The sequence below is a fragment of the Tiliqua scincoides genome, chromosome 5 (genome assembly GCF_035046505.1).
Source record: "Tiliqua scincoides isolate rTilSci1 chromosome 5, rTilSci1.hap2, whole genome shotgun sequence".
NCBI lineage: Eukaryota > Metazoa > Chordata > Lepidosauria > Squamata > Scincidae > Tiliqua > Tiliqua scincoides.
The window spans coordinates 65,848,550-65,876,169 of NC_089825.1; the positions used below are offsets into that span (position 1 = coordinate 65,848,550).

Genomic DNA, 27,620 nt, shown 5'->3' on the forward strand with positions numbered 1-27,620 from the left:
AGGGTTCCCTCCATTGCTTGCTGTTTCATGTCTGTGATGCAATAGTGGCAGCAAAGGAAAGGCCAGCATGGTTATGTGCAAGGCCTTTTATAGATGAGCGATTGCTAGACCCTCATTCATTCATATAAGTTCCATCTCTAATATATTCATTTATGTAAATTTATTCAAATTTTAAATGTAGATTAATCCTTTTTCCCAGCCCCCGACACAGTGTCAGAGAGATGATGTGGCCCTTCTGCCCAAAAGGTTGGACACCCCTGGTCTAAAAGAATAGAAGGATGAAAAAAATGAGAAAAGTGGAAAAACAAGTGAAATATAAGAGAGTTGCTCATAGTTTGCAACTAAAGCTTGAGGTGCTAAATCTCATGTGATGCTCGTACTTCTGAAACATTTTTGTTGTCAACTTAAAACACTTTATTGATGCTATATAACAGGGCTGTCCAAACTTTTTGGCAGGAGGGCCACATCATCTCTCTGACACCATGTCAGGGGCTGGGGGAAAAAGAATTAATTTGCATTTCAAATTTGAATAAATTAACAAAAATGAATATATTAGAGATGGAACTTATATGAATGAATGAAGGTCTTCCAATAGTTCAAGACCTATCAAAGGCCTTGCACAAAGCAAGGCCAGGCTTTCCTTTGCTGCTGTTGCTGCATCACAGACATGAAACAGCAAGCAGTGGAGGAAGTCCTCGTCCCACAGCTCACGCAAGAGGTCGAACATTTGGCCGTCACGCTAAGAGCAGTTGCATCAGGCCAGCGTGCACTCCAGCAAGTCTCCAGAGGGCCAGAGGCTCATTGGAGACTAGGGGCTCCCTGAGGGCCAGATTGGGAGTCCGTGAGGGCCGCAAGTGGTCCCAGGGCTGGTGTTTGGACACCCCTGCTATATAATGTTGTTAAATGTTATTTATTCTACTTCACTGTGGGCCCAATTCTATCCCATTTTTCAGTGTGGGTGCAGCTGTGCCAGTGGGGTGTGCACTGCATCTTGTGGTGGGGAGACAGTCACAGAGGCCTCCTCAAGGTATGGAAACAGCTGTTCCCTTATCTCAGGGCTGCATTGAGCCTGCACTGGTGCTGAAAAGTTGGATTGGGCCCCAAGTCATGTAATTTTTTCCCTTATGCTATTGGGCCTATGCTATTAGACTCAGAATGGCTTTGGAATCAGTTAGAATTTTTCACTTTGAAATTAATGGAAATGTGCTCACCTGGATTTTCACTCTAAAAGGCAGCTTTCAGGAACTGATTAGGTACGCATAAAGAGGGAAAGACACACAACAAAGTCTTGAGCTCCTACAAGCTCTCACTGGCATTACAGATGCTTTCCTTTCACACAAAATCAGCAATCCACCCAAGGAAGAAAGGATGGTGAAAGTGTTGAAAGAGAAGGAAACTGCTCTGTTACTGTGGTAAAGAGGAGGCAAGTATGGTATTTGCCTGTACAGCAGTATAAATTAGAAAACAAATTAAAATACCTTTTTTGGGATGGTTGCATTAAAGCAGAAACTTTATCATCAAAGAATTTCTTCATAGCAAATCTGTCTAGGGCTTGATCCGCACTGCCATGAGAGAGAGAGAGAGAGAGAGAGAGAGAGAGAGAGAATGTAAATCTCTTTAGGGAGTAATCTTGGAAGTTCAGGTCACTACAATGAACCATGCCAAAAACACACACACACACACAAAAACACCTGAAGAATGCATTTGGTCTCAGATCTGAGAGGTGCATTAATATTAACAGTGCAGACATTTTTACTGTAGTGGCTTTGGGAATATTATTAGGTTGACAAGTGACCCACAAATGTATCACATTCATTGAATTCATCATGTGTGGGAAAGAAACACTAACGTCAGAACAATTCAGTTCATTAAACTGAGACACTCTTTAATGAATCCTACAAGTTATACATTTTTGCATTTCAGATTTGGAAAAAGACAATTAACATTATGCAATGTTTTTTTCATTGTTGCGGAGTGGAATTTGTTTAAAAACAGTGGTCCTAGTCCAAATTAAATTAGTACTTTAATGCATTAGCATTCACAACTTAAGCCCCAGTAATTTCAATGGGACTTAAATGCAAGAGCAGTTTTCTTCTTGCATTGAAATGTGCCATTCATTTGGCAGTTGTCCTGAAGCCAACAATAAAAATACATATCCCAGTATTCTCTGTAGAACAGAAAATCTTGTCAGATCCTCTCACTAATAAAGTTTTGAAAAAGAATTGTCTACAATGCATTGTTCAATATAGAAAAGGGAACTTATTGAAGATACAGATATTTCTGGGCTGAATCTGACATCCCCCCCCCCCAAAAGAAGCCAATTATCCTTTTTTTACTGGGTGGTCACAGTGTCCTTATGCAGGTTTAAATGGTTTCAATCCCCAATTCGCACACTCTCATGCACAGGCACTTCGCGGCCACTCTGTACACTTCTGACATAGTGTCTTGAACATCATGCACGAGTTCATCATGCACATCTAGCTCATGCATCTCTCCACGTGTTAAGATACACATTTCATGACTCAGAAATGAGGAAAGAGGGGTAGGTAAACTATTTATGGTTCTCTGCCATTCAGGAGTCACTCAGAGCATGGGGTACTAGTCCCTAAACCCATGTCTGGCATTGCCTATTAAGTATACAGGCATGCCTATGGGAATACCAGAAACCATGGATATAGGAGATGTCTGTCTCTGCCCCTATACTCCCCATGCACCGACTGGTTTGTTTAGAAACTTACCCAGCCAACAAGTCTTGCTTAAACCAGGTCACTATAAGCTTACAAGCTTATTGCAACCCTAGGATAAATGAAACCACGGATATGGGGTCCGCAGATACCCCCTCCCCCCAGACCAATATTCTGTATTCCTGTATGCTGGAAAAGCAGAGTTCCAGAATTTGGTGGCAGTTAACCAGTTTTAGATTGCAAGATTGCCACCCACACACTATGACATGCTATGCAACTTTCTAAAGAGTACCTTGCTTTTAAAAAGAGGTTCAGACTTGTTCGGCTTATTGCACGCATACCACCTGGTACTATCAAGTTAGAACCACCTAAGGTTTCCAAACTCCATTAGGGAGTTCCGCTTACAACCGGGCGAGAATAAAGTTCTTCACAGTTTAATACAATGTCAAAAGAATATCAGGCCTCTTTCATGGATACTGCATATGTAGCCATTTGTCAGAATGACTACTTGGCACTCCCTCTACATGCTACTTCTCCAAATGCTTCATTTTTTTCCCCTGAAGTGCAAATGCTTCTCAGGGGAACCTGCTTGGTTTTAACAATCCAAATAGAATGCCCAACCCAGCAATGGTTTCGGGTACATATATGAGGCTGTCCCCAATTTCTCCCCCCAAACGGAAGCTAACAAACTAATTAGGTTGTATCATGTTTGTTTGAATTTGGTATCTCCCTAGTCACAAGCTTTTAAGACTACATTCTTTGGGCGGGGGGGGGGGAGCAAATGAAGTAGTGACAGCAATTCTGCATTGGAAGAATAAATGACAAATAGCCTGTGAAAGAAGTAGAGGCTGCATAGAGGAAGGTATCCCTGGTAACTAATGTTCTGTCTCTGATGCAGCAGAGAGATGGAAGCAGGGCCAGCCTATCTATGAATTGAATGATGCAGCCCAGATCAGGGTGGGAGGGTGCGTCAGGTTTGTTTATTTATTGAACTGCCTCAGGGACTCCGGCTCCGGATTTTGCCTCGAGGTTGACTCCTGAAGCCTTTTCCATAACTGGATGTAGCCACAAGGCAGTGGAGGTTTGGGATCAGAGTTTTCCTTCTCTCAGATGAGCTGCCTTCCCAGGCTCACAAGTCCCATCTACCCGGTGGCTGTTTAGTCGCCTCTTATGACAAGTACAGCCAAACTGAGGGCCTATTCTTATCCCCAGCCCCCAGGGGTATGTTTCAGTGTAATTGGCTGTAATAATATTATTTGGAGTGTTTCAGTGTAATTGGCTGTAATAATATTATTTTAAAACACTGCTGAAAAGGCATTTCATTGGGGCCAGAGAGGCAGAGGGCTAGGGAGACCCACCGTAGGGATCCCAGTAATCTGGCACAGGTTGAGTGAGGGTGCCACCTTGCCCTTTGCCTCAGGTAGCAAAATATCTTGTGCTGACCCTGGATGGAATACATGAACTGGCTATATACATCAGAATTACATTTAACTATTTCCGTGGTCTTTGTGACTATTACATACAATTTCCAAGACATCTTATTGCACCTTAATGAAGCCAACCTGGGGAAGTAACTACATAATAATTAATGACCCCAATTTTGCCACTTTATACTTTAAGTATATGTAACCCTCTCACCTTGCAGAAACATTTGTGAAGTGCATGTATGAAGATATCACCACTCCTATTCTTCCTTTTCCACCCTGTAAAAAGAAAAAGGTAACTGTGTTGTATTTTATTATTTCTCTCTTACTCTAGTCAGCGGCCCCCAAACCACGGGACTGTTGAGCGACGAAAAACCCGCCCCATGTGAGTGGAACTTACTGTTCCGCCGTGCCACACCTTATCTTGCCATCCAATCTCTGCAGCAAGTTAAGAACGTAAGAACATAAGAACAGCCCCACTGGATCAGGCCATAGGCCCATCTAGTCCAGCTTCCTGTATCTCACAGCGGCCCACCAAATGCCACAGGGAGCACACCAGATAACAAGAGACCTCATCCTGGTGCCCTCCCTTGAAGACGGTGCACCTCCCTTGAAGGTGCCCTCCCTTGAAGTTGCTCTGGGCAACCATATCTGCCCAGAAATCTGGGCACAGAGACTTCTGGAGCAATGGGCAAAGGAAGCAGCTGCCTGGAGCAACTTGCTGCAGAAACTGGGTGGCAAGATAAGATGTGGCTGAATAGTAAGTGCTGCTCAGGGGCAGTTTTTTCTAAAGCTGGACCAGGCCCATGGGCTGCAGTTTGACAAGCCCTGTTCTAGATTTTTTTTAAAAAACCTCAATAATCAGTAGTATGTTCCCACTTCATAATTGTACAGAGTGTTTTCATTATAAATTGTTTTAATATCAAAATAAAACTATAAATTATAGTGAAGAAAAGCAAAGAAAAGCTTCAGTATCATTCTGTCAGTATTTTCCTTTCTATCTTTGGTTTATCCAAGACAAGCCTAGGCATCATGGCAATTTTGGGCATGACATGCTGTAAAAATAACATGGTCTGGAAAATACATGTATTCCAGAAGATATTATTAGAAATTTTCTTCTGACATTTATGATTTATAGCGATAACTCTACTTAATTAGCATTTTCACAATGCTTTAAAATCTTATTAAAATGCATGACATCAGTCAGTACAAATTACCAATAGGTAATCCCACAAGCACTGACTTGTTTTGGAATTACTCAACCAACGAGTCTAGCAAAGATGGGGTGGGAACCTTATAGTTGCAACAGATCTGCAAATGACATATTGATCTACTTAGTTAAGAAAAAAGCAACACAATGTAATTAAAGTACTAATGTTTGACTATTAAACAAAGCACTCAGTAGTAGAGCTCATGGATTGTTGTGTGCAATAACCTACAGTTTGTTCCTAAAATCTCTGATTAAATAATGTTGTGCGATTGAGATTTGAATGAGCTTTGGTTATGAATGAGCAAGATGGGTTATGAATGAGCATGGTATGAGAAGCTAGGCCCTAAGGCAATGCTGAGTTAGTTGCCTGGATTGGGCAGAACAGGGTTAACAAACGTCAAAAGCCCAAAAAACTCCTGGAATAGGAGCTTCCATGAGAGGACACTAGTGCCCTCAAGTACCTGAGAGGAGAGGCTAAGGCAGGGGTTCCCAAATTGTGCATCACAAATGCCCTGGAGTGCTGTGAGGCACTCCTTAGGGACCCACAGGCCAGCCAGCAGCGAGACAGTGTGGGATGCTGGAAATGGCCAGTAAGAGGCTCTGCTTGGTGGGCACAGCTTCTGCACATGGTTTTCGTGCACTTGGAAATATACTCTTACACTCCCTTAGCCTCTTACCTGCTATTTCCAGTGTTGCGCACAGTCTCTGAACCTGGAAGTCACTGGTGATGATGTCACTGCCAGTCACTTCCAGGAGCAAGCATTGCAAATGCAGTGCGTGGGGTAACATGGGATGTCTAGGATTGGGAAGTGCGGGATTAAGGGAGAAGGCAATTCCCTCCGCTGAGAATGAGTTAATGGAAAAGAAATCCTGCATGTGTTGACAGATTCTGGAAGAGGCAGAGAGACTTTGGATTTGATCTGAGAGAGACTGGAATGGAAGCCAAGGGGAACAGCTGGCAGCTACAGCTGTGCATAGAAGGTACACGTAGCTGATGTAGCTTGCAGCAGCGTGCCACCTAACCAAACCATCCAATACTCAAACCTGTATAAATAAAGCAAATATTACAATGACACCATAAGCTTCCAGAGATTTCTTCTCCAAAAAGAAGCCCGAGTCTAGGTAACAGTATGACCCTAGGAACATCTCACCACCCTGGGATGTGGGGCATGAGCATATAATAATAATAATAATCTTAGTTTGCTTGACAGATAAAGACTTTGGTTAAAGGCCTATATCAGATGATTAGCGATTCTCCTGGAATTATCTTTCAGAAGAAATAGGCTGCTTGTAGGCTCACTACCCAGCTATGATTACATGGAAATGCTGATTTTATAAAACCATGTCTCCATGAAAGGGATACACATTCAGCCACCACAGTTTAAGTGGTCATAGTGGTTTGTCCCTTGAGGGACATGTGGGTAAAATGGGAATTTGGTGGAAGATCCTTTATGCCAGTGTTTCTCAAACTGTGGGTTGGGACCCGCTAGGTGGCTATGTCAACGGGCTATATCAGAATGCCAGATGCAAGGGAGGGCACCAGGATGCAGGTCTCTTATCTGGTGTGCTCCCTGGGGCATTTGGTGGGGCCGCTGTGAGATACAGGAAGCTGGACTAGATGGGCCTATGGCCTGATCCAGTAGGGCTGTTCTTATGTAGGTGGGTTGAGAACCAATTTCAGGAGGGTCCCCATTCATTTCAATATTTTATTTTTAATATATTACACTTGATGCTACCATGGTATGTGACTGCATTTGGGGAAATGCTACAGACCTATACTTTTAACAAGCTACTATGTATATTTTTTTTAACCATGATAGTAAATGGGACTTACTTCTGGGTAAGCATGGGTAGGATTGCAGCATAGAACTGTGAAAAATTTTCCTGCTTGATGATGTCACTTCCAGTCATGACATCACTTCTGGTGGGTCCTGACAGATTCTCATTCTAAAAAATGGGTCCCAATGCTAAATGTATGAGAACCACTGCTTTATGCCATACACCCAATGTAGATAAAGACTTGTTCCAACTTCTATTATCATCCCACAATAGTCACAGAACAATTTCTTATTATGATGTCATAGCAATCAAACTGAAAGAGGACAAGGGGGTACCTCAATAGAACAGAGTATACTTGACACGCAGAAGGTTCAATCCCAAGCATCTCCAGATAGGTCTGGAAAAGTTCCCCATCTGAAACCCTGGAGAACAACTACCAGTCACTGTGGACAAAACTGACTAGATGGACCTTAATAGTCTGACTCACTCTATCTTACAAGGATACATGGATACAGATAAAGCTTACTTACTCGGCAGTGGATCACCACCACATGCTGAGAGTCACTGTTCAACCAGGATTCCATGGCCTTGCATATGGTGCATACCTTATTGAGTGGTGGGGCATGCAGATCAGGCCAGCCAACATCCATAATCTAGAATGAAGTACGATTATGTTGCACATTTGTTTATAATGCTTTTTACTAGTAACAGGGACCGAAATTCAAAGATTCATACGTGCATTGGAGCTTTTCCTCCATCCAGTGGCAATCCCTTACCCTTGTCTCCCCAAAAGCTGCCCTCTCCAGAACAGCATTCTGGACATCTTAATGGGGGAGGGGGGAATACAGGCAAACTGTTCCTCTGCATGCACACAGACCTCTTTGAATCCCAGCCATCTAGTAATTGTATGCTAACAGCAAACAGTCCCCGAACATTAAACACCTGGGTTAGGAAGAACAATGGCAAGATTTCCTTATTCAAAAGATTCTTTTGTTTTCTGTATTTCAGTATTATTAAAAATAGTCTCAATCAAATACATTAGCAAATACATTAGCAAATCTCTACAGACTTCAGGGGCTTTGTTAATGCTCTGCATCACTAACATTACTCACTGTAAAGGGAGGTGCATCCTGGGTGAGGTCTGAGATAGAGACATTAGTTTTTGCTAAGACTGAGACAGTACTGATTTGTACTGAATTTTGATCTCATGAGCACATGAAAAAGCTTACCTGAACAGAGAAAGCTGAACACATGCTTTAAAACAGATTACAGATACCCCTAAAATATAAGCTTGGGAAACTACAAAATGTTGCTCGGTTTTGACACTAAGAATGCTATTGTCAGGAAGTGCCAGTTCAAAACCATGTAACTAAGTGGTGCTGGGGGGGGGGGGGCGGGGATGGTGGAGGAGGCCTCTGCCACATCTTAAACCCATCCCAGCCCTGAAAGCCCTACACAGAGCTACTCAGTTCTGCGCCAGTTATTTAGCTGGTAAAAATGTACTGAGCAGGCTGGGGCTTTACATGGAATAAGGAAACAAATGTTCCCTTCCACATTGGCAGCGCTGGATATAGTGTGGGCCCGGTGACCCCACTGCGCCAGTGCTGCATAGGACTGGGCTCCCCAAGAACAAACTAGAGCAGCAGTTTTCAAACTGTGGGTCGTGACCCAATTTTGGTGGTTCGTGAAACTGGCAAGGCAGATTAGGCTATGTGCAGCAAGTGTTCAACAAGCTACTACTTGAGGGGGGAGTACTGCTGCCCAATCCCCATTATGATGACACCCTTGGTATTCATACATCAGGCAGCAGCTTCAAGGGGCCTCTAAAAAGTTTGAGAACCACTGACCTAGAGAAAAGAAACGAAACTTGTCCATGGATTTTAACATCTGCATGGTGGGTATACGCAAGAGTGGGCATTCTCCATTTCCTGTGAGGCACACATAAAGGTTAACATCTTCCGAGAGGGCTCCATATGGAGGGCCATGTGTGAAGATCCAATTCACACAGCTCCAAAGAGGAGGGGGGACACTGAAGTCATTTAGTCATGGATATGGCCTACACGCAGACACTACCTTATTGTATGTGAGGTGGAACATGGAGCGCTTGCTCCTCAATCACCCGAAGAGATCCTCAAGTAAGTGGATGCACAAGGAAAAGATGACCAGTGAACGTAATTAATGGAATTCCATAATGGAAGAGCAGCTGCATAAAAAGCTGTTATGCTATGGCATGCATAGAGGCTTGTGCAACTTAGGGGTACCATGAATTTTGTTTCTACTTCTGTTTGTGGAAAGTGATGTAATTTAACATGGAACAACACCATTACCTTTGGGTTAAGCTTGGCAAGATCATATCTTTTCTCAGAAAGGTTCAACACCTGTTTCAGAAAAAGAAAGAAGGGAAACAAGCAGGATTTTAAATACTGCCCTTTATACTTTAAATCACTACATTCAACACATGTCAAAAAGAAGTTATACAAATGTGACAGGGTTTGCAAGGAGGTCAGCGGCTTTAGGGACACCAATGATAAATGAAGCGTGATAAACTTCAAGTTTGCACTATTTCAAACTTATTTCCTCTGGAAATTTTGACAAAGTGCCAAGGAATTATGCTGTGGTGACTGCTAGATTTGACCTTACAAAAGAGATTTAAGCACAATTCAAGGCAAAGATAAGCTAAGACAAATTTCAATAGGGCAGGGGTTTCCATAGGTCCTATTTCAATAGGACTGGGAAACAGGACAAATGTGTCTCCCTTTGAAATCAATGATGTTGATGTTTATTTTTGGCTGGGCTGTGCCCAAATATACTCTCCCTAGGTTGTTTCTCTGTTTCTTTTGTTTACTTCAACCCAAGTTAATAAAGTCCCAGAGTCTGATGATTCCTTTGTTGTGCAAGGTGGAATAGGGTAAGAATTCAAGCTATGCAAAGTTTCATTTATAAAATGTTGTGAAGTTGTGTGGCTACCAATATATCTGGGCACAATTTTTCCTGTTTACCTGCCCTTGCCCTTGGCCCCAAATGTAAATATGTGACCATTCCTATTGTTCTGTTTTTGTAATTCACCAAGAGTAATCTGTGGCCAATGAAATTGATTTGGATGATCCAAAGAAAGTCCCAAGTATGGTTGTGGACAACTATGGACAATTCAGCTTATTGCCATGGATAGTGCTCTGATCTATTTATCCATTTCCATTTCAGGCTTGAAGATTTTGAAAAAATGCAAATGAAAACACTCAGATTCAGAATCTTTATTATAGTCTCAGACCAGCATAAAAAAAATCAATACAGACCATCATGAACATCATGCACAAACTATACATCATAAAAGTCTAAACATGTTTAATAATATCCCCTAAAATTTAGAATTAGGAATTTAAAATTAAAATACGTAAAATCCCACCACCAAGAATTTACTCTAAATAATAATATTAAATACAGGTGGACCCTTGTTATCCGTGAGGGTTCCATTCCTGGCTCCCTCGTGGACACCGAATTCCGCATGAAATCAAATTGCATGGATTTCAGGGTCCACTGGGCTCCAAACACAACTGGAGCCTTGCTCTGGTCGTGACCGGAGCTGTTCTGAGGCCCGTGAAGGCTGTGTGCAGCCTCCATGGGCCTCAGAACGGCCTACAGAGGCCCTATAAGGGTACTTCTGGTTTTCAGGCAAAAACTGGAAGTGCCCTACAAGGACCTCTGGAGGCCTTTCTGAGACCCATGCACGTAGCCTCCACGGCCTCAGAAGAGCCTCCAGAGGGCTCAGATAGGGCCAAATCTGGCTCCATGCAGATCCAGGGGACCTGTGTTCAGCCAGATCCGTGGATGAAAATTCCACTGATAAACAGGCTCCACCTGTAATTCTATAAATCCATAATAATCCATAATGTAATAAAAACATAGAAAATAAAACTATGATTACCATCCATAAATTTATCTGTATATGCATACAACCCCATCGAAACTTTCCTGTATATAGCCACAAAAATCCACGATCTACCCTCTTTCTTCTAATATTTATTTCAGCCGTTAAGAATTTAGCAACCCTGCACATTACATCAGAATTCAAGTCTGATAAAAGCAAAAATCTATAGTATTGACTCGAATAACTGGGTAACCCATCTAGCAATGGGGAGATATGAGCGATCCAAGTATATCTGCATGGCCCACATACCTGTTGCATTCATGATTTACATTTGTAGGTATATGCCTAGAACAACTTTAGTGTATCCCTAACAACGTAGCATATGATTAGGCCCCATGACTTAACAGACCAGAATGAATAAGTAATCGAGCAGATGTCATTTGCAGTCACAGGAAATGCATCTGTCCTTACCAGATAGTTGTCCCCATGTTTGGATTTAAGCATGCGTGTTACATCCTGAAGATTGTTCTGGTACGTTTCCTCAGAGCAGCTGGCTGGGAAGGATACAGCAATGATTCGCTCGGTGATGTAAGTCAGGTCTAGTTCATAACCTTCCTCCATAATGTGATCAAAGTCTGCACTTCTGTAGAAGATAGGACATGACAGTTTGGGAGGAAAAGAATTAGAGGGGAAAAATAGAAAGTTAATGAGCAGAAGTTATCTCAGACTAAAAACAAGGGGTTTAGCCAATATTTACTGTTTCAGATACTTTCATTCAAATTCCAGTTCACAACCCAATGAAAAAGTGTATTCATAGTCCATTAACCAACTTGGCAGTCATCCAAAAAAAAGTTCAGCACTGTACTCCATACAAAATCAACAGGCAACAGCATTAAGTCCAGGTGGCATTCTGCCATGACATTGGCCTCACTCCTAATCCTAGAAGTAAAAGCCAAGAACGCCAATTTTAACCCTGTCCTTTTTCAGGATGGTATAGGTAGTTTCTTTCCTTTTCCCCAACATTCCATTTTATCCTAACAAACTTGTAAAAAAAAAGTTGGGTTGAAACTAGCCCAAAGATTATCCAGTGAACTTTAAACATGAAGTTTAACTTCTTGGATTTGAACCCAAACTATGGATTTGAACCCAGGTCTCTTTAGCAGTCCAATCCAACTTTCCAACAATCCAGCTTTCCAATCACTGCAGAACTGTTTCTTGAGTTACCTGGTACAATCTTGCTGGCCTGTATTACTTCAGACTGCAGAAAAAAGGTGGATAGTTGAAAGCTCCCCTAAAAAAATAAATAAATCTTCCTTGCGCATAGAAAACTACCGTATTTTTCGCTACATAAGACGCACTTTTCCCCCAAAAAAATGTGGGGGGGGGAAGTGTGTGCGTCTTATGGAGCGAATACTGCAAAAAAAAACAAAAAAAACTCCGCCCCAGCCCTGGCCCTGCCCCCTGCCCGCTTGCTCTGCTCTGCTTCCCGGGGCAGTCAGAGGCTACTCAGAAGTAAGTCTCAGAGTCAGTGGGGCTCACTCCCAGGAAAGCTTGGGTGGGGTGGCAGTCTCGCTGCCCAATCCTGTGCATGCCTACTCTGAAGTAAGTCCCATTAGAGTCAGGGGTGCTTACTCCCAGGAAAGCCTCTCTCTCCCCCCCCCAAGCCTGGAGCATCACAGCCTCTCTTTCCCCCCCACCCCAAGCCTGGAGCATCACATCCTCTCTCCCCCCAAGCCTGGAGCATCACAGCTTCTCTCTTCCGCCCCCCAAGCCTGGAGCATCACAGCTTCTCTCTTCCGCCCCCCAAACCTGGAGCATCACAGCTTCTCTTTCCCCCCACCCCAAGCCTGGAGCATCACAACTTCTCTGCAACACAAACACTTTCCCCCCTCTCTCTCACACACAGGCTGCCCCCTTCTCTTACACACACAGATGCTCTGCCCCCCCACACACACTCACACAGCAGAGGAGGGGCGCTTTCACTCACCTCATCCAGCATCTGAATGTAAGCCCCCCCCATCACAAAGAAAAAACTGTCTCCTTGGTCAGAATGCCAGTGTTTGCTTATTGCACAAGCCCCGGGTAAGGCTCGGTTCTCACCAAAAATCCAGAGGTTGGTTGTGTCTTTAGAATTCAAGTTGTGGTTGGACTTTCCACTTGTTCATTTGTATTGGAATCACGGAAGAACTGGCGAGGAGGTAGATGTAGTGTCAGCAGTGGCCCCTTTAAGGGTAAGGCCTGGGCATTCAGCAGAGTGTGCTGCACAGCTGCAGCCACTGGAAGGCAATAGGGCCCTCAGGGATATAAGGAGTACCTGAGGCAGAAAGGGTTTGTGGGTTTTGAAGGAGTGCAGGTTGGAGGTAGGAGAGGAGACTGACTGGGTTTATTGAATTTGGAATCTGACTGTGGATTGTGACTGGACTTGGATACCCTGATGGATTTGACTGACCTCGGACTGTAATTTGGCTTATTGGTTCTGGACTCTGATTTGGCAACTCTGATTGATGGGACTGATTTACTTGGCATCTGTGGACTGGAACTGGACTCACTTTTGCTTGCTGCACTGGTGAGTTGCACAAGGGGGACTGATCAGCCTTAAGCGGGCACAAGGCCCAATGGATTGGGATTTGGCAGAACACCATTGTAGCAGAAAGATAATGTGATCCCCTATTTGTGTGCACCTGCTTTTGTGAGCTTCAAAAATTCTGACTCTAATGATGATGAGTTCTTGGGGTTTCCAGAAAACTAGAGTACTCAAACCTTTAAGTCTCTCCATTTGTTAATGACAGTGATAATGGTTCTTAATGCCACCGTTGACTGCTGTTCACTTTACATGGTTCAAATGTTATTCTGTTATAGTTTATTAAATATTTTATTACACTATTTGGTTCAGAATATTTTTTTCCTGTTTTCCTCCTCTAAAAACTAGGTGCGTCTTATGGTCAGGTGCGTCTTATGGAGCGAAAAATACGGTAATACATCTAACAAAAGGCTAGATCAGGGGTTCTCAAAGTGTGTGCTGCGATGCATCACAATGAGTGCTGAGGGGCATTGTGGGTCGCTCGCTGCCCTGCACTGCAACCACAGAAAACTCAGAAGACTGTGGAGCAGAGACTCAGCAGGATTGGTGTACAAGGTTTACGCTACCGGAATGGCCCAACCACCTGCCCTGAACCTCTTACTGCCATTTTCAGGGTCCCGTTGTCATTTGGAACCCAAAAGTAAATGGCACTGACATAATCGCATTACGCATGATGCAGCACTGCTACTTACTTCCAGGTGCCAAGCTTTGTGCTGACAGCAGGGCAGGGCTTCGTGAGAGTTAAATTTGGGAAGAACTGGTTATGGCCTTCTCCTCACAGGTTAGACTGGTATTTTTGATAATATAGAGGAAGTATTCAAATATATTCAAATCAAATCAGTGACATGATTTTTATGTGGCACAGCTTGTCTTGGCCTGTGCCACTTCAGGCAGTGGGGTAATGTATTGACATTACCTCACAGCCTGAAGTGACACAGGCCAAGACAAGCTGTGCCACATAAAAAAAATGTCACTCTGACCCATGGTAAAAATCAAGTCAGTTCACAGACCCAGATGAAGTGTCAAATATCAAGGCCAAATTATTCAAGTCGACACCAACATTTTGAAACAAGTCACATTCAAAATAGATTTCAGGGTTCCTCCAAAGGAGAAACATCTGAGAATTTTCATGGAAGCCAAATTAGTTTCCATACAGCAAGAGCCATTTCCCAGGGAGTATTTGCACAACCTAAGGCACTGATTCAGCCTCCTGAGTCTCATTGTACAATGAGAGAACTAAACACATCCCCAGAGGGTGTTTAACAGACTGACAGCAAAGACAAAGTTGTCCTTAGGGATGCCTGTCTGCCTACTTTTCTTCTCTGATATGCTTCTGATAAATCTCAGAACCACCTAGAAATAATGATGAAAAACATAGCTCCAGTCTCCACACCAGAAGACTGGATTTAACATGAACAAAATCTGAAACATCTTTTCAACTCTGATGCTTGGCCCCATTTATCTTGGAAGAAACAGCCAGCAGGCACATGATTTAAAGACCACAGCAGCCTGATTTTCTGGGGGGGGGGGGGGGGAGTGTTCTGACTTTTCAGTGGAAGTTGAACATTGTTTTTAATCCTGAGAGCTTTTAACACTATACTGTAATTTTAATGCTGCTGTGTCATGCTATTTTGTTTAGGGTTTTTATGGGTCTGAAGGTCTATTTTCATTGCCTTAACACTTTACCATTGTAAAGTGCTCATTGCCTCTTTGATGTAAACTGCTCTGGGATGCCTACACCACTGAAAAGCAGAGCAGAAATATTGGAAATAAATATCAATCAATTTTTGGGGCTGCTCCCCATTGCAAGTTGTTTGCTGGTAGTAGCTCAGTAGACCGATCTTGCATCCTCAATCCACCATAAAACCACCCCCTCACACAAACCACTTTTCATATGGGTGCAATTATAGTTGCCCTAATGCCTTTTTTGGGTGTAAAGAAAGCCTCAAGCAATCTGATAAATTTTGCTATATTTTTCCCTTCACCTTTCAGCAGAGATAGGTAATGTACAAAAAACAGCACAAAAATTAAACATGGGAATCACTGGTTGGTTAGCCAGGCAACTTCTGCCAGCTTTCCTAGAAAGAGGCGGGGAAATTAGTTCTTACTGCCTATATCAACAAGGGAATGTGGAATGAAAGGCTGTCTTCACTGCTGTAGAATTCAAAATTAATGAACTCTGACTTTTACAGACAACCTCAAGAATTCTGATGCAACCTTCAAACAGGCATGTAAACCTCTCTCTCAAAAGTCTTATCCAGTAATAAGGAACAACATTTCAGGAAGTACTTACTCAGATAGTTTGTCACAACAGAAAGATGAGCTTTTCAAAAAACTGTTGGAAGTCTAAAAACAAAACAAAGACGCAATTAGCTTTCTTGCCTCAAGAAAATCATTGTGGCTTTATTTATATGTTTGGAGGCAATTTCAAAATCCCTGGGACAGTATTTTTAAATAAACTGAAACCACAGATATGAACATGTGTACACCTTCACTCATGTCACCATGCCTTCTGATGCAGGGCCAGCCCCGCCATGAAGCAACTTGAAACAGTCAACTGGAGCAGCCTTGGAGGGGCGGCAAGTGGACAAGCCTCCAGTTATCTGTCCGCCACCCTCCCCAATCTGCCATTCCACTGGGGGCTTCACTCTTCTTCCACTGTGCTGAGAGCAAGCTGGAAAACAAATGCTGCTGCAGCTTCTGATTGCAATGAATGAAAGCAGCCTGCTCTACTTCTGTTCATTTGAAAAGGAAATGTAGAGGAGAGAAGCTGTGCAGCGTGTTCTGGTAATGGAAGGGATGAGGGCAGGCGGGCAGGTTCAAGTGCTGCTGGAAGAAGGAGGGAAGTTGTGTCAGCTCATACCCACCTGCTCTGTTCCTCATCTATGGGCACATGACTGCATGCAGGAAGAACGTTTGGATGGACTCATACTGGTGGGTCATGTAATTAAAAATGCAAAATCCCCCTGCTTGAATTAGCTGGCCCCATTTTTAAGTTGGGCCCGATTCCAAAAGAAGGCTTGCATTCCTGCCAGTCTCCCCTTACCTTCAGAAAGGGGGAGGGGAGTAACAGATAGCAGAGGGCAGGAAGAGCTCCACAAGGCCTTACCTTCAGAAAGGCGGAGGGGAGTAATAGATAGTAGAGGGCAGAAGGAGCTCCACAAGGCTGCAAATGATGTTCTGTGTATCATTTCCGGAGGCCAGAAGCCCTATGATCCTTGGTAGTGAATGAAAAGCATACTGCATCATTTGCAGCCAAGGAGAAGCCATGCAAGCCCTCTCCCACTCTCCATCATCTAAAACAGAGGTGTCAAACTAGTTTCATACAGCAGGCTGAATAGCATTTATGGTGTCTGCTGAGGACTGGAAGTGATGTCATTAAACAGGAAGTGACATCATTAAGCAGGTGATAACTACAAATAAGCACATTTTTTCTCACTTAGGAACTCATTTGCTGCAAACAGCAGAAGAAAATGTATGCAAGTCTTGATCATACTTTCAGTATTTTGGAGAGCCCAGTTATCACATGGGCCACACTTTTAGCACTGCCACTTCTTCCAAGTTGTTCTGCAAAGTAATGCCTTGGCAAAAGTAGTGCAGTTGAAAGTGTGGCCCACAAGATAATTGGTCTCTCCCAGTACACTTGCAGCTTTTCCCTTTCTCACCCTTCTTGGCCTGTCTCCTCACCCCCTGTACTGTTCCTCACCTTCTGAAGCCTCCTTCCATTCCTCCTTCCCAGCGCCTCAACAGAAACAGTGTTGCTGAAGAGGCATCACTGGGAGAGCCCAATAATCATGTGGGCAGCTCCGCCAAAGTGTCACTTTGCAGCTCAGCAGCTGAGAGTAACTGGTTGAAGTGCTGGGAGAGCTCAACTATTACAAAGGCTCGATAAAGAACTTCTGTGGCTCACATAGGGCCTGCGGGCCTTGTGTTTGACACCCCTGAATACTTTTCTCTCAAGGTAAGACTTTTTTCCCCTTTGGGAAGCAGGGAATCAGCATGAGAGCAGCTTTGTCTGTCACTAGTTACTCCATAAAGTACTACTATGGACATTGATAACTTGGGTATAGGTTGAATCAATCGGATGAACACTGCTTTGGTATGGCATAAGTACAGAACATGGTGTTATGTGTTCCGTGGGTGGTGAATACAAAGGGCTGAGCTAAAAGAAAAACTGGAAAAGTTTTAAGAAGGAATAAGGAGAGAGAGAGAGAGAGGTGCATCCATGTAGATGTTATGGAAGAGGTTCAGGGTAGAATGGACAGCAAGGGAAAACTATGGCTTCCTTTCCAGTTCTGTCATTAATTCACAATCAAGAGCAATTGGCTATAAAGATCCCACCGGCTTGGAAAGCCACTGCCATTCATTCATGTGCTAGAAGTGCCACCAATTTTCTTTGCCACCTGTAGTTTGTATACTTAGCATATTTCTTTTTCATGAAAGGGTGGGATGAGGGCTTTCCATTTTCATTGTTTAAAAGTTCATAGACAAACATTTTGGCATTTTCTGCTATTTCAAACCCTGGGAAGAAACGCTCAGTAAACGATGAGGTCACCAAACTTCCAGTCAATTAAACATGCAGGGCACTTTCTTTCCTTTTCATCCACCCTCTTGACCCAAACTACACATATCTAGCTACATAGAAACAAGTATTTCCTCCTAAGCTTCTCCAGTTGAATGAACAGTTACAAAGGCTGCCTCTGAATGCAATAACAACAAAAATAATTCACAAGATAATCTCTGTAACATAATTACAGGCTATTTTCCATTGTTAGTTGAGAGCTGTTTGCTTCTTTGTACCATGTTTGAAAACTTCTGAGGTTTTCTTGTTTGCTCTAGTTGCTTATTAGACAAACCAAGGTCAAATTCACACCCCCGCCCCTTTTGCACATAGGCATAAACAGAAATTAAAAGAGCAGGTCATTATATTTCAAACGCAAGTCATTCCATCTTCACAGTGTCACCTCCAGGATTTGGGGGGCCTCCCTCTGGCAAGGCAATCTTCATGGGCCCCATTCATTGGAAAGAGATGAAGCCTGTACACTGAAACTTTTATTACCTTAATGCTTATTAATGCTTATTACCTTCTTCAATGATCCATGCAAAGTACAATAGACAAATATGTTTTCAGATACTTTCAATGAGCTAAATCTGCTGACTAATAGGATACTCTATAAGTATACTGTTATAAGCCCATCTCTTTCCCTGAGTAGTGTGAAGTTCCAGAATAACAGCACCACCCAAGTTCTTTATTTACAAATACAGGCATTCCCTCCCATACCTGCATGGGATACATTCCAGAGCCCCCGTAGCTACAGAAACCATGGATATGGGGGAACCCTATCTCTGTGCCCCCCACACCCATTAATTTTGTTTTTATTCTTATGCATAGCCCCAAGAATGAATGTCGCTTGTTTTTAGAGGCATGAAGCTTACAGATGACAAGCAGGCAGGCAGCCTGCACACTAGAAGGGGTGACTCAGCAAACGTTCAGGAAGCAGGAAGCTCTGCCTGTGCCTCCCTACCAGTATTGGCAAGAATAAAAATGAAGGTTACGGGTGCAGTGGGGTGTGGAGAAGTAAAGATAAGTGAAACTGCAGGTACTGGATCTGCGGATACCAGAGGATACCTGTATATGGATTGAGCACCGGATGGAAGTTGATAGCAGAGCACTCTTTTAAAGCAGTAACAGGGTACTTCAATTTCCCGAGAGAAGGTCTGCGCCCCAAGGTCTTTGGGTCTTGGTTTGCTGTTACCCAGCTTCTTCACTTTAGTCTCCGTTTCAAATCAACTTTTTTTTTTTTTGGTCCCACTTAGAGCTGTTAAAACGTGCTCTTTTTGTCACACTGACATACAAAGTGGGGGCAGGAGAAGCCTCACCTTGGCTCCTTCCATCAGGAAGTTATTACAAAAGGGTATTGCAAGCAAGAGTAGAGTTGCCTATTCAGAAACATATTCTAAATCCATTAGGGCAGTGTTTCTCAAACTGTGGGTCATGAACCAATTTCAGGTGGGTCCCCATTCATTTCAATATTTCATTTTTAATATATTAGACTTGATGCTATCGTGATGTGACTGCATTTGGGGAAATGTTACAGACCTGTACTTTTAACAGGCTACCACATATATTCCTTTAACAATGATAGTCAATGGGACTTACTCCTGGGTAAGTGTGGGTAGGATTGTAGCCTAGGATTGTGAAAAATTTTCCTGCTTGATGATGTCACTTTTGGTCAATAAGTCACCGGGCCCGGACAATAAGTCACCGGGCCCTGATGGCATCCACCCAAGAGTTATTAAGGAATTGAAGAATGAAGTTGCAGATCTCTTGACTAAGGTATGCAACTTGTCCCTCAAAACGGCCACGGTGCCAGAAGATTGGAGGATAGCAAATGTCACGCCTATTTTTAAAAAGGGAAAGAGGGGGGACCCGGGAAACTATAGGCCGGTCAGCCTAACATCCATACCGGGTAAGATGGTGGAATGCCTCATCAAAGATAGGATCTCAAAACACATAGACGAACAGGCCTTGCTGAGGGAGAGTCAGCATGGCTTCTGTAAGGGTAAGTCTTGCCTCACGAACCTTATAGAATTCTTTGAAAAGGTCAACAGGCATGTGGAAGCGGGAGAACCCGTGGACATTATATATCTGAACTTTCAGAAGGCGTTTGACACGGTCCCTCACCAAAGGCTACTGAAAAAACTCCACAATCAGGGAATTAGAGGACAGGTCCTCTCGTGGATTGAGAACTGGTTGGAGGCCAGGGAGCAGAGAGTGGGTGTCAATGGGCAATTTTCACAATGGAGAGAGGTGAAAAGCGGTGTGCCCCAAGGATCTGTCCTGGGACCGGTGCTTTTCAACCTCTTCATAAATGACCTGGAGACAGGGTTGAGCAGTGAAGTGGCTAAGTTTGCAGACGATACCAAACTTTTCCGAGTGGTAAAGACCAGAAGTGATTGTGAGGAGCTCCAGAAGGATCTCTCCAGACTGGCAGAATGGGCAGCAAAATGGCAGATGCGCTTCAATGTCAGTAAGTGTAAAGTCATGCACATTGGGGCAAAAAATCAAAACTTTAGATATAGGCTGATGGGTTCTGAGCTGTCTGTGACAGATCAGGAGAGAGATCTTGGGGTGGTGGTGGACAGGTCGATGAAAGTGTCGACCTAATGTGCGGCGGCAGTGAAGAAGGCCAATTCTATGCTTGGGATCATTAGGAAGGGTATTGAGAACAAAACGGCTAGTATTATAATGCCATTGTACAAATCTATGGTAAGGCCACACCTGGAGTATTGTGTCCAGTTCTGGTCGCCGCATCTCAAAAAAGACATAGTGGAAATGGAAAAGGTGCAAAAGAGAGCAACTAAGATGATTACGGGGCTGGGGCACCTTCCTTATGAGGAAAGGCTACGGCGTTTGGGCCTCTTCAGCCTAGAAAAGAGACGCTTGAGGGGGGACATGATTGAGACATACAAAATTATGCAGGGAATGGACAGAGTGGATAGGGAGATGCTCTTTACACTCTCACATAATACCAGAACCAGGGGACATCCACTAAAATTGAGTGTTGGGCGGGTTAGGACAGACAAAAGAAAATATTTCTTTACTCAGCGTGTGGTCGGTCTGTGGAACTCCTTGCCACAGGATGTGGTGCTGGCGTCTAGCCTAGACGCCTTTAAAAGGGGATTGGACAAGTTTCTGGAGGAAAAATCCATTATGGGGTACAAGCCATGATGTGTATGCGCAACCTCCTGATTTTAGGAATGGGTTAAGTCAGAATGCCAGATGTAGGGGAGGGCAACAGGATGAGGTCTCTTGTATCTGGTGTGCTCCCTGTGGCATTTGGTGGGCCGCTGTGAGATACAGGAAGCTGGACTAGATGGGCCCTTGGCCTGATCCAGTGGGGCTGTTCTTATGTTCTTATGTTCTTATGCCATGACATCACTTCTGCTGGCTCCTGACAGACTGTCATTCTAAAAAGTGGGTCTCAGTGCTAAATGTGTGAGAACACTGCAATAGGGTGTCATTAGCTCCTTTGTCAGCTTCTCCAGTACCTTGGCTAAGCACTGCCTCAAGGTCAAAGCTAAAGTGCCAGGCTCATCAGATTCCAATTTCATTCCAATATTGAGCTGCCTACAACCATCAGATCAGTTGTCCACCAGTTGACTACTGTTTCCTACCACTGACAGTGACTCTCCAAAGTTCTCAGCAGAGGTCTTTCTCAGGTTTTTGTTTTGTTTTTTTAAATAAAGATGCTGAGACCTTATTGAGGTCAAGACTATGTTCTGCCACTAAACTATGAGAGTGCTCCTAGTTTTTAATTTCTGCCATCCTAGTGACCAGGTGCTGTGAACAATGGATAATGGCAGTGCCAAGACAAAGTGCTACACTGCTAGGCAGGGTATTAGTTGACCCTGTGCTATACTGAAGGCTCCCATCAAACTTCTGAAAAGCTTCCAGGTTTGACCACCTCACATATTTCTGACCTTTTTTAGTGCAGATCATTGCATATAAATCCTGCTGTCATTACTACTACCACCACAAAGACAAGTGAGCCTTCCTGGCTCTTTGAAGAGACACTGGTTCTCTTTTTCAAGTCTACCTAACTGCAGTGTGATTATCCCAAGTACCTGCTTTTGTATCTATCTGGAGAAAAGATAGGGCTGTGTGATTCTACACTCACACAGTATATATGCAAGAGCCTGCCACTGCACACAGCATTTGCCACTCTGAGAATCTCAGTTTTCACTTTTTAAAGAAACAAACCACCAACACCATAAGTTTTTTTTTATCGTGTTTGGGCTTATTTTTCCTGGGTGATATCTCAGAAATTCAGAGGTCACAGAGAATCAAATAGTGCTCCTTTCCACCTTATGAAGAGCAGCAAACAACAAGCAATTATTTCTCAAGGGCACCTAATGTTTCTGGTCAACACACTGTCACTGACCAACCAAAAAGTTGACAAATACCACCTCAAAATTCCTCCAACAAAATACTCTGCAACAAAACCAATTTGTGTTTCCTGCCAGGAGTCCTCAAATCTTGAGGAATCAAGTGATGCAAAGAGGGATAATGAAAGAGTAGTCAGAGGGGCTGTAACTACTGATCAACTCTATATTTTACACTGTCCAAGTCCCCCACCCCCACAACAGTTACCAAAGTGAAGAATTCCTTCCTTTTCTATATACTAACCATATTATTTGTAGAACATGCAAGAACCACTTCCAGGAAGATTTTGAAAAGGCAGCCCGACTTGATGTGGTAGGGACAAGAGCAGGGCACCCAGGTCAGACCTAGGAAAACTGCTGTTTCTCAACTCTCCTGTACAAAACCAGACCCTCTGAAAGCATATAGACAGGCAACAAATGGGCAAGCCACATGGCTTTAATCTACAGGAACCAGATGAACCAGTAGTTGTGGAGCATCCAATTCTTGTACATAAGGTGAGAAGTTGCTAGAGCTAGTGCTGGTCCCATCATTGAGACAGACTTGCATGGGATGTGCAGTCTGTATGAGCATATTCCAAAGGAATGGCACAAGGGTAAAATTTCTTCCTGGGGTGCTTTCTATGGTTCTAAATGGGCATCATAATGTCAAATCAGGAACCTAACAGCTGGATCTGTCCAAAGAGATCAGAAACAGGGAAACCTTGGTGGTGAGACAGCAATTGAGGTAAGGTAATTCACCACACCCCAACCAAAGTCAACTGATGATTTTTATTATTTGCAAGGGTTTAGCAAAAGAATCCCATAGGCTTCTAGGGCCTAGATTTCACTGAAGTGGCAAAACGTGTGCATGGGTTGCACCCACTTCAGACTGAAGGTAAGTCATACATGTTCAAATGCTTCTCTATACTTCTCCCCCCCCCCAATCCTTACACACATACAGTAAGAACCAGAGAAAGGGTTTCAGCACAGCTCCCCCACCCCACCCCCCACGTGCTGGTTTTAATATGCAGAGCATGGAGGGAGGGGAGAGAGGATCTTTAGGTGATGTGGTACAGCCTAGACACCATTTTACTACAAAGAGAACTAGACTTCTGTTGTTATAGTCAAAAATCTCCAAATCAGCCAAATATAAATGAAGCACTTAAGACAATCAACATATTTACCTCAGGTTTCACTTGTTTTCAAAATTTATTTGGACAGATAAGCCAAGAAGATTATCTTCTAATTTCATAGTGCTCCATAAATTATATCTCCTCATGTCTAAATGTACATTTAAACTGGCGATACTAACTGGCCAATCTGTGGCTGATACATCAGAAGAGAAAAAATGTGACAATATCATTCTCTCTCCTCCTAATTGGAAAAGGGGGAAGTTAAGAGGGATGAAATAAAGTAAAGAAATTTCACAGTATTCTTAATACTTCAAAAATCCATTCCTTCCTATTTATAAACCTAAAGTATTGGTTTATTTCTCACTGTTTTTAGTTTTGATTATTCCAATGTCCACGTTTTGAACCTATCAATTTCTCATCCATAACTTCTTTATTCTGCTACCCAGCTTGTGTTTTCAACTCCTTGGTTCTCTCTCTCATCATTGGTTCAACTCGCTCATCATTATTATGATTTTATGGCAGCAGGTCTGGTCTAGAGGGTAGAGCCTCCTGAAGATAACATTTGCCTGAAGATAACATCCGCAGGTTGCCAGTTCGAGGCCACTGGCACCATGAATGTTGAGACCTTGAAGCAGCTGACAAGCTGAGCCGAGTTATTCCACCTGCTCTTTGGTGTGAGCAAAGAAGCGTCTTGGCTGCCCTCCATGTGAGAGATGAAGGAGCTGCTTGCGTGGGAGGAAATCGGAGGCCAGAATGTGATACCAGATCAAAAAGATCCATCTGAAATGTTGGGGTTCTTGAAAGATAGAACCTTTCTTTGATTGTAAAAATCCCGTCGGGGATTTAGAACAGCCTGCCCATGTAAACCGCCTTGAATAAAGTCTGAGAAATCTGACGACCAAGAAAGGAGGTATATAAATACATGTATTATTATTATTATTATTATTATTATTATTATTATTATTATTATTATTATTATTATTATTCATTCACTTCCTTTCTCTTTAAGTACTGATTTCTATTACAATATAAAGACCTACATTATCTCACTCCACATGATGGAGTTCAACATTTTTCTGTCCTATCTCTTTATGCTTCCCCTCACCTGCTTTCATTCTGTCCCTTCTATTTTAAGTACTTCCACTACTAGTGACCACTAGGTGTCACCCACTAGAGGAGGCTAGCGTGTCACCCCCATGATGGAATGCCTCCCATGCACTGGGCAGGGCAACGCCCTGTGCAGTAGGCGTGGTGATGCACCTTCATCCCACCCCTGCTGGTATTTTGGCTATAACGTTTGATAGAATAGAGGCATTTCAACATGGTTTGTTTCACTGTATTCTGCATTAAATATACATCGAATGATATATAACATGATGGTTGGCAACCTTCAGTCGCAAAAGACTATGGTAGAAGCCTACAGCACCTGGTATTCCTAGGCGGTCTCCCATCCAAGTACTAACCAGGCCTGACCCTGCTTAGCTTCTGAGATAGCATTATTCAAAAACACCAAGAGTTAAAAAATTGTGGCCAACAGTGGTGTAACCCCCTCCCCTGTGCTCATCACCGGGGCAGCCTGCACACTCCTTGCAATGCCACTGAGTACTTCTACACTAAGAGCTTCCTCTTCAGTCTTGGGTCTCTGTCTATTTTCAGTATTGCAGGGGTATATCTCTGGAACGCCCTGCCACCAGACATCAGAACTTCTCCCAGTTCAGTTTTTTTTTAAGCAGCACCTGGAAAAAAAAGTTTACTGAACTTTTGTCACTTGACTTCCTCCTGCCCTTCTTTTGATGCCTCATTTCCCTTGTCTTATTAGATTGCAGACTTGACAGCAAGGCTTATCTTACATTTTAAATTTTTGTTCAGCCTTTGGGAAAGCCTTATGTAGAAATCATTTCTATCAAAGCAAGATAGAAAAACGCACAAGTTTGTGGAATCAACATTCTGGCAAAGCACAAAAGTGTTAAACTTACTGTTCTGGAGACATGGTTCTCAAAAGAAACAGAGTGATCCGGCTGCAAAGAAGAAAGGAGACAGTCAGTTTTCTCTGAAGCCTCATAGAGTCCTTGCTACCCACCATCAGTTACTCAGACATAAGCAATCCTCTTAGTTTGCAACCAAGCAGTACGAACACAACTCAGCATAAGGCAATTAACTTTTTTGAACTTCTAAAATGAGTATTCACTGGAATAATGTAACTTAGGGCTGTTCTGCATCAAAGTTGTGCGGATAAAAAGTCAAAAGCAGTACAACGGGGACACGTGTAATGCTCATCGGTTTCGATCACATTTATCCTGTTTTTCCTCTAACGATCTCAGTACAGCATACATCAAGTTATTTCCTTTTATTCACATAACATCTCTGTGAAGTAGGTAGATTAGGATAAGAGAAAAAACTTGTCCCAGAGCTATCCAAGTGAACAATATGGCTGAGCCGGGATTTATTTATCTTTCCATCCAGACACTTATATCCTGCCTTTCCACCTCCTAAGAGACTCACAAGGCAACTTGCATTTGATTTACAACACAGTATACACCTCCTTCCTTTTCTTCTCCTCACAGAGGCAGTTGGTGGTTCTATGTGAGGGGGTGGGGCATATGTCAGCTATTAAAAGGCACAGCAGGCAGGGATGGCTCCAGCCCTGGGGGACTTCCTTTATTTGAACTAGGATCTTCCTGGTCCAAAGTACAATGCACTACTACATCACACTCACTCTACATGAACTTGCTGCAGATACCTGTATAGAGTAATGGCAAAAATTGCCAATTCTTCCCCCATAAAATGATGTAAGTAGAAGCCTTACTACCTTTTATGCCTAACATTATCCACTGTTGGCAACCTTCAGTTTCGAAAGACTATGGTATCGCGCTCTGAATGGTGGTTCTGGAACAGTGTCTAGTGTGGCTGAAAAGGCCAATTCGGGAGTGACAATCCCTTCCACACTGGGAGCAAGTGCAGTCTGTCCCTGGTCTGTCTCCCTGGCTATGGGCCTTCCTTCTTTGCCTCTTAGCCTCAGACTGTTGGCCAAGTGTCTCTTCAAACTGGGAAAGGCCATGCTGCACAGCCTGCCTCCAAGCGGGTCGCTCAGAGGCCAGGGTTTCCCACTTGTTGAGGTCCACTCCTAAGGCCTTCAGATCCCTCTTGCAGATGTCCTTGTATCGCAGCTGTGGTCTACCTGTAGGGCGCTTTCCTTGCACGAGTTCTCCGTAGAGAACATTATACATTCATATCTTTCTGTGTCTTCTCTCAGCTAGGATGATTACGTGTCATACTCCAAATTGCCAGGATGTACCCCTAATATTACTTTGTTGCAGTTATAAAATTGCATTCAAACTACACCACTGGACATTTCCAAAACAGATAAGCAAGATCGGCACCTGGAGGTTTACCTCTTCAAGACCTATGGGAAGAAAATCTAAGGGGAGTCCAGTTTGCACTGAATATTTTTGATTAAATATTTATTTATTTAGCGTATGGCATATAATACACGGACTTATAGATCAGTTAGACTAGATCAAATGTCAATGTCCAGGTCATGCAGGCATTCAAGGACAGAGCAACCTTCATAGAAAAAGTCAGACCATGGGCCAGTATACGCCCTCAGTTTGCAGCCAGACACAATGTGGTACATGGTTTGGTGGGAGAACCTGCAATCGTACTTAGGGGAAGATACTAGCCCCCATTTGAACACTAAGTCCTGACAAACACTGTGTAGGGTACGGATCCTATTCAAAGTTTTCCAGTGCTGACGAGGTAAGTCGAAACCTGGCACCTTAAGTGTAGGATAGTCTATATATCTACCCGTTTCTGGGCGTTCAACTGCCCAATTAGCTTACCACTGGGCATTTGATTACAGGTAGATGAGCCTCGTCAGCCTGGAAAGGCAGCTCATCTAAGAGAAGGAAAACTCTGATCCCAAACCTCCACTGCCTTGTGGCTACATCCAGTTGTGGAAAAGGCTTCAGGAGTCAACCTCGAGGCAAAATCCGGAGCTGGAGTCCCTGAGGCAGTTCGTG

The 27,620-nt window shown here is 43.3% G+C and overlaps 1 protein-coding gene across 4 annotated transcripts in view; it reads right to left on the reverse strand.

Annotated features, from left to right (window-relative positions):
- The window catches only part of TNS3 (tensin 3), a 291,409-nt gene that overhangs the window by 125,333 nt on the left and 138,456 nt on the right, over positions 1–27,620 (reverse strand). For all 4 annotated transcript variants that reach the window (XM_066631418.1, XM_066631417.1, XM_066631419.1 and 1 more), the window contains 7 exons: positions 25,578–25,619; positions 15,837–15,889; positions 11,434–11,605; positions 9,425–9,475; positions 7,628–7,750; positions 4,323–4,387; positions 1,479–1,562 (listed from right to left, as the gene is read on the reverse strand). In XM_066631418.1, the coding sequence (XP_066487515.1) occupies positions 1,479–1,562; positions 4,323–4,387; positions 7,628–7,750; positions 9,425–9,475; positions 11,434–11,605; positions 15,837–15,889; positions 25,578–25,619 (590 nt within the window). The remainder of the gene's footprint in view (positions 1–1,478; positions 1,563–4,322; positions 4,388–7,627; positions 7,751–9,424; positions 9,476–11,433; positions 11,606–15,836; positions 15,890–25,577; positions 25,620–27,620) is intronic.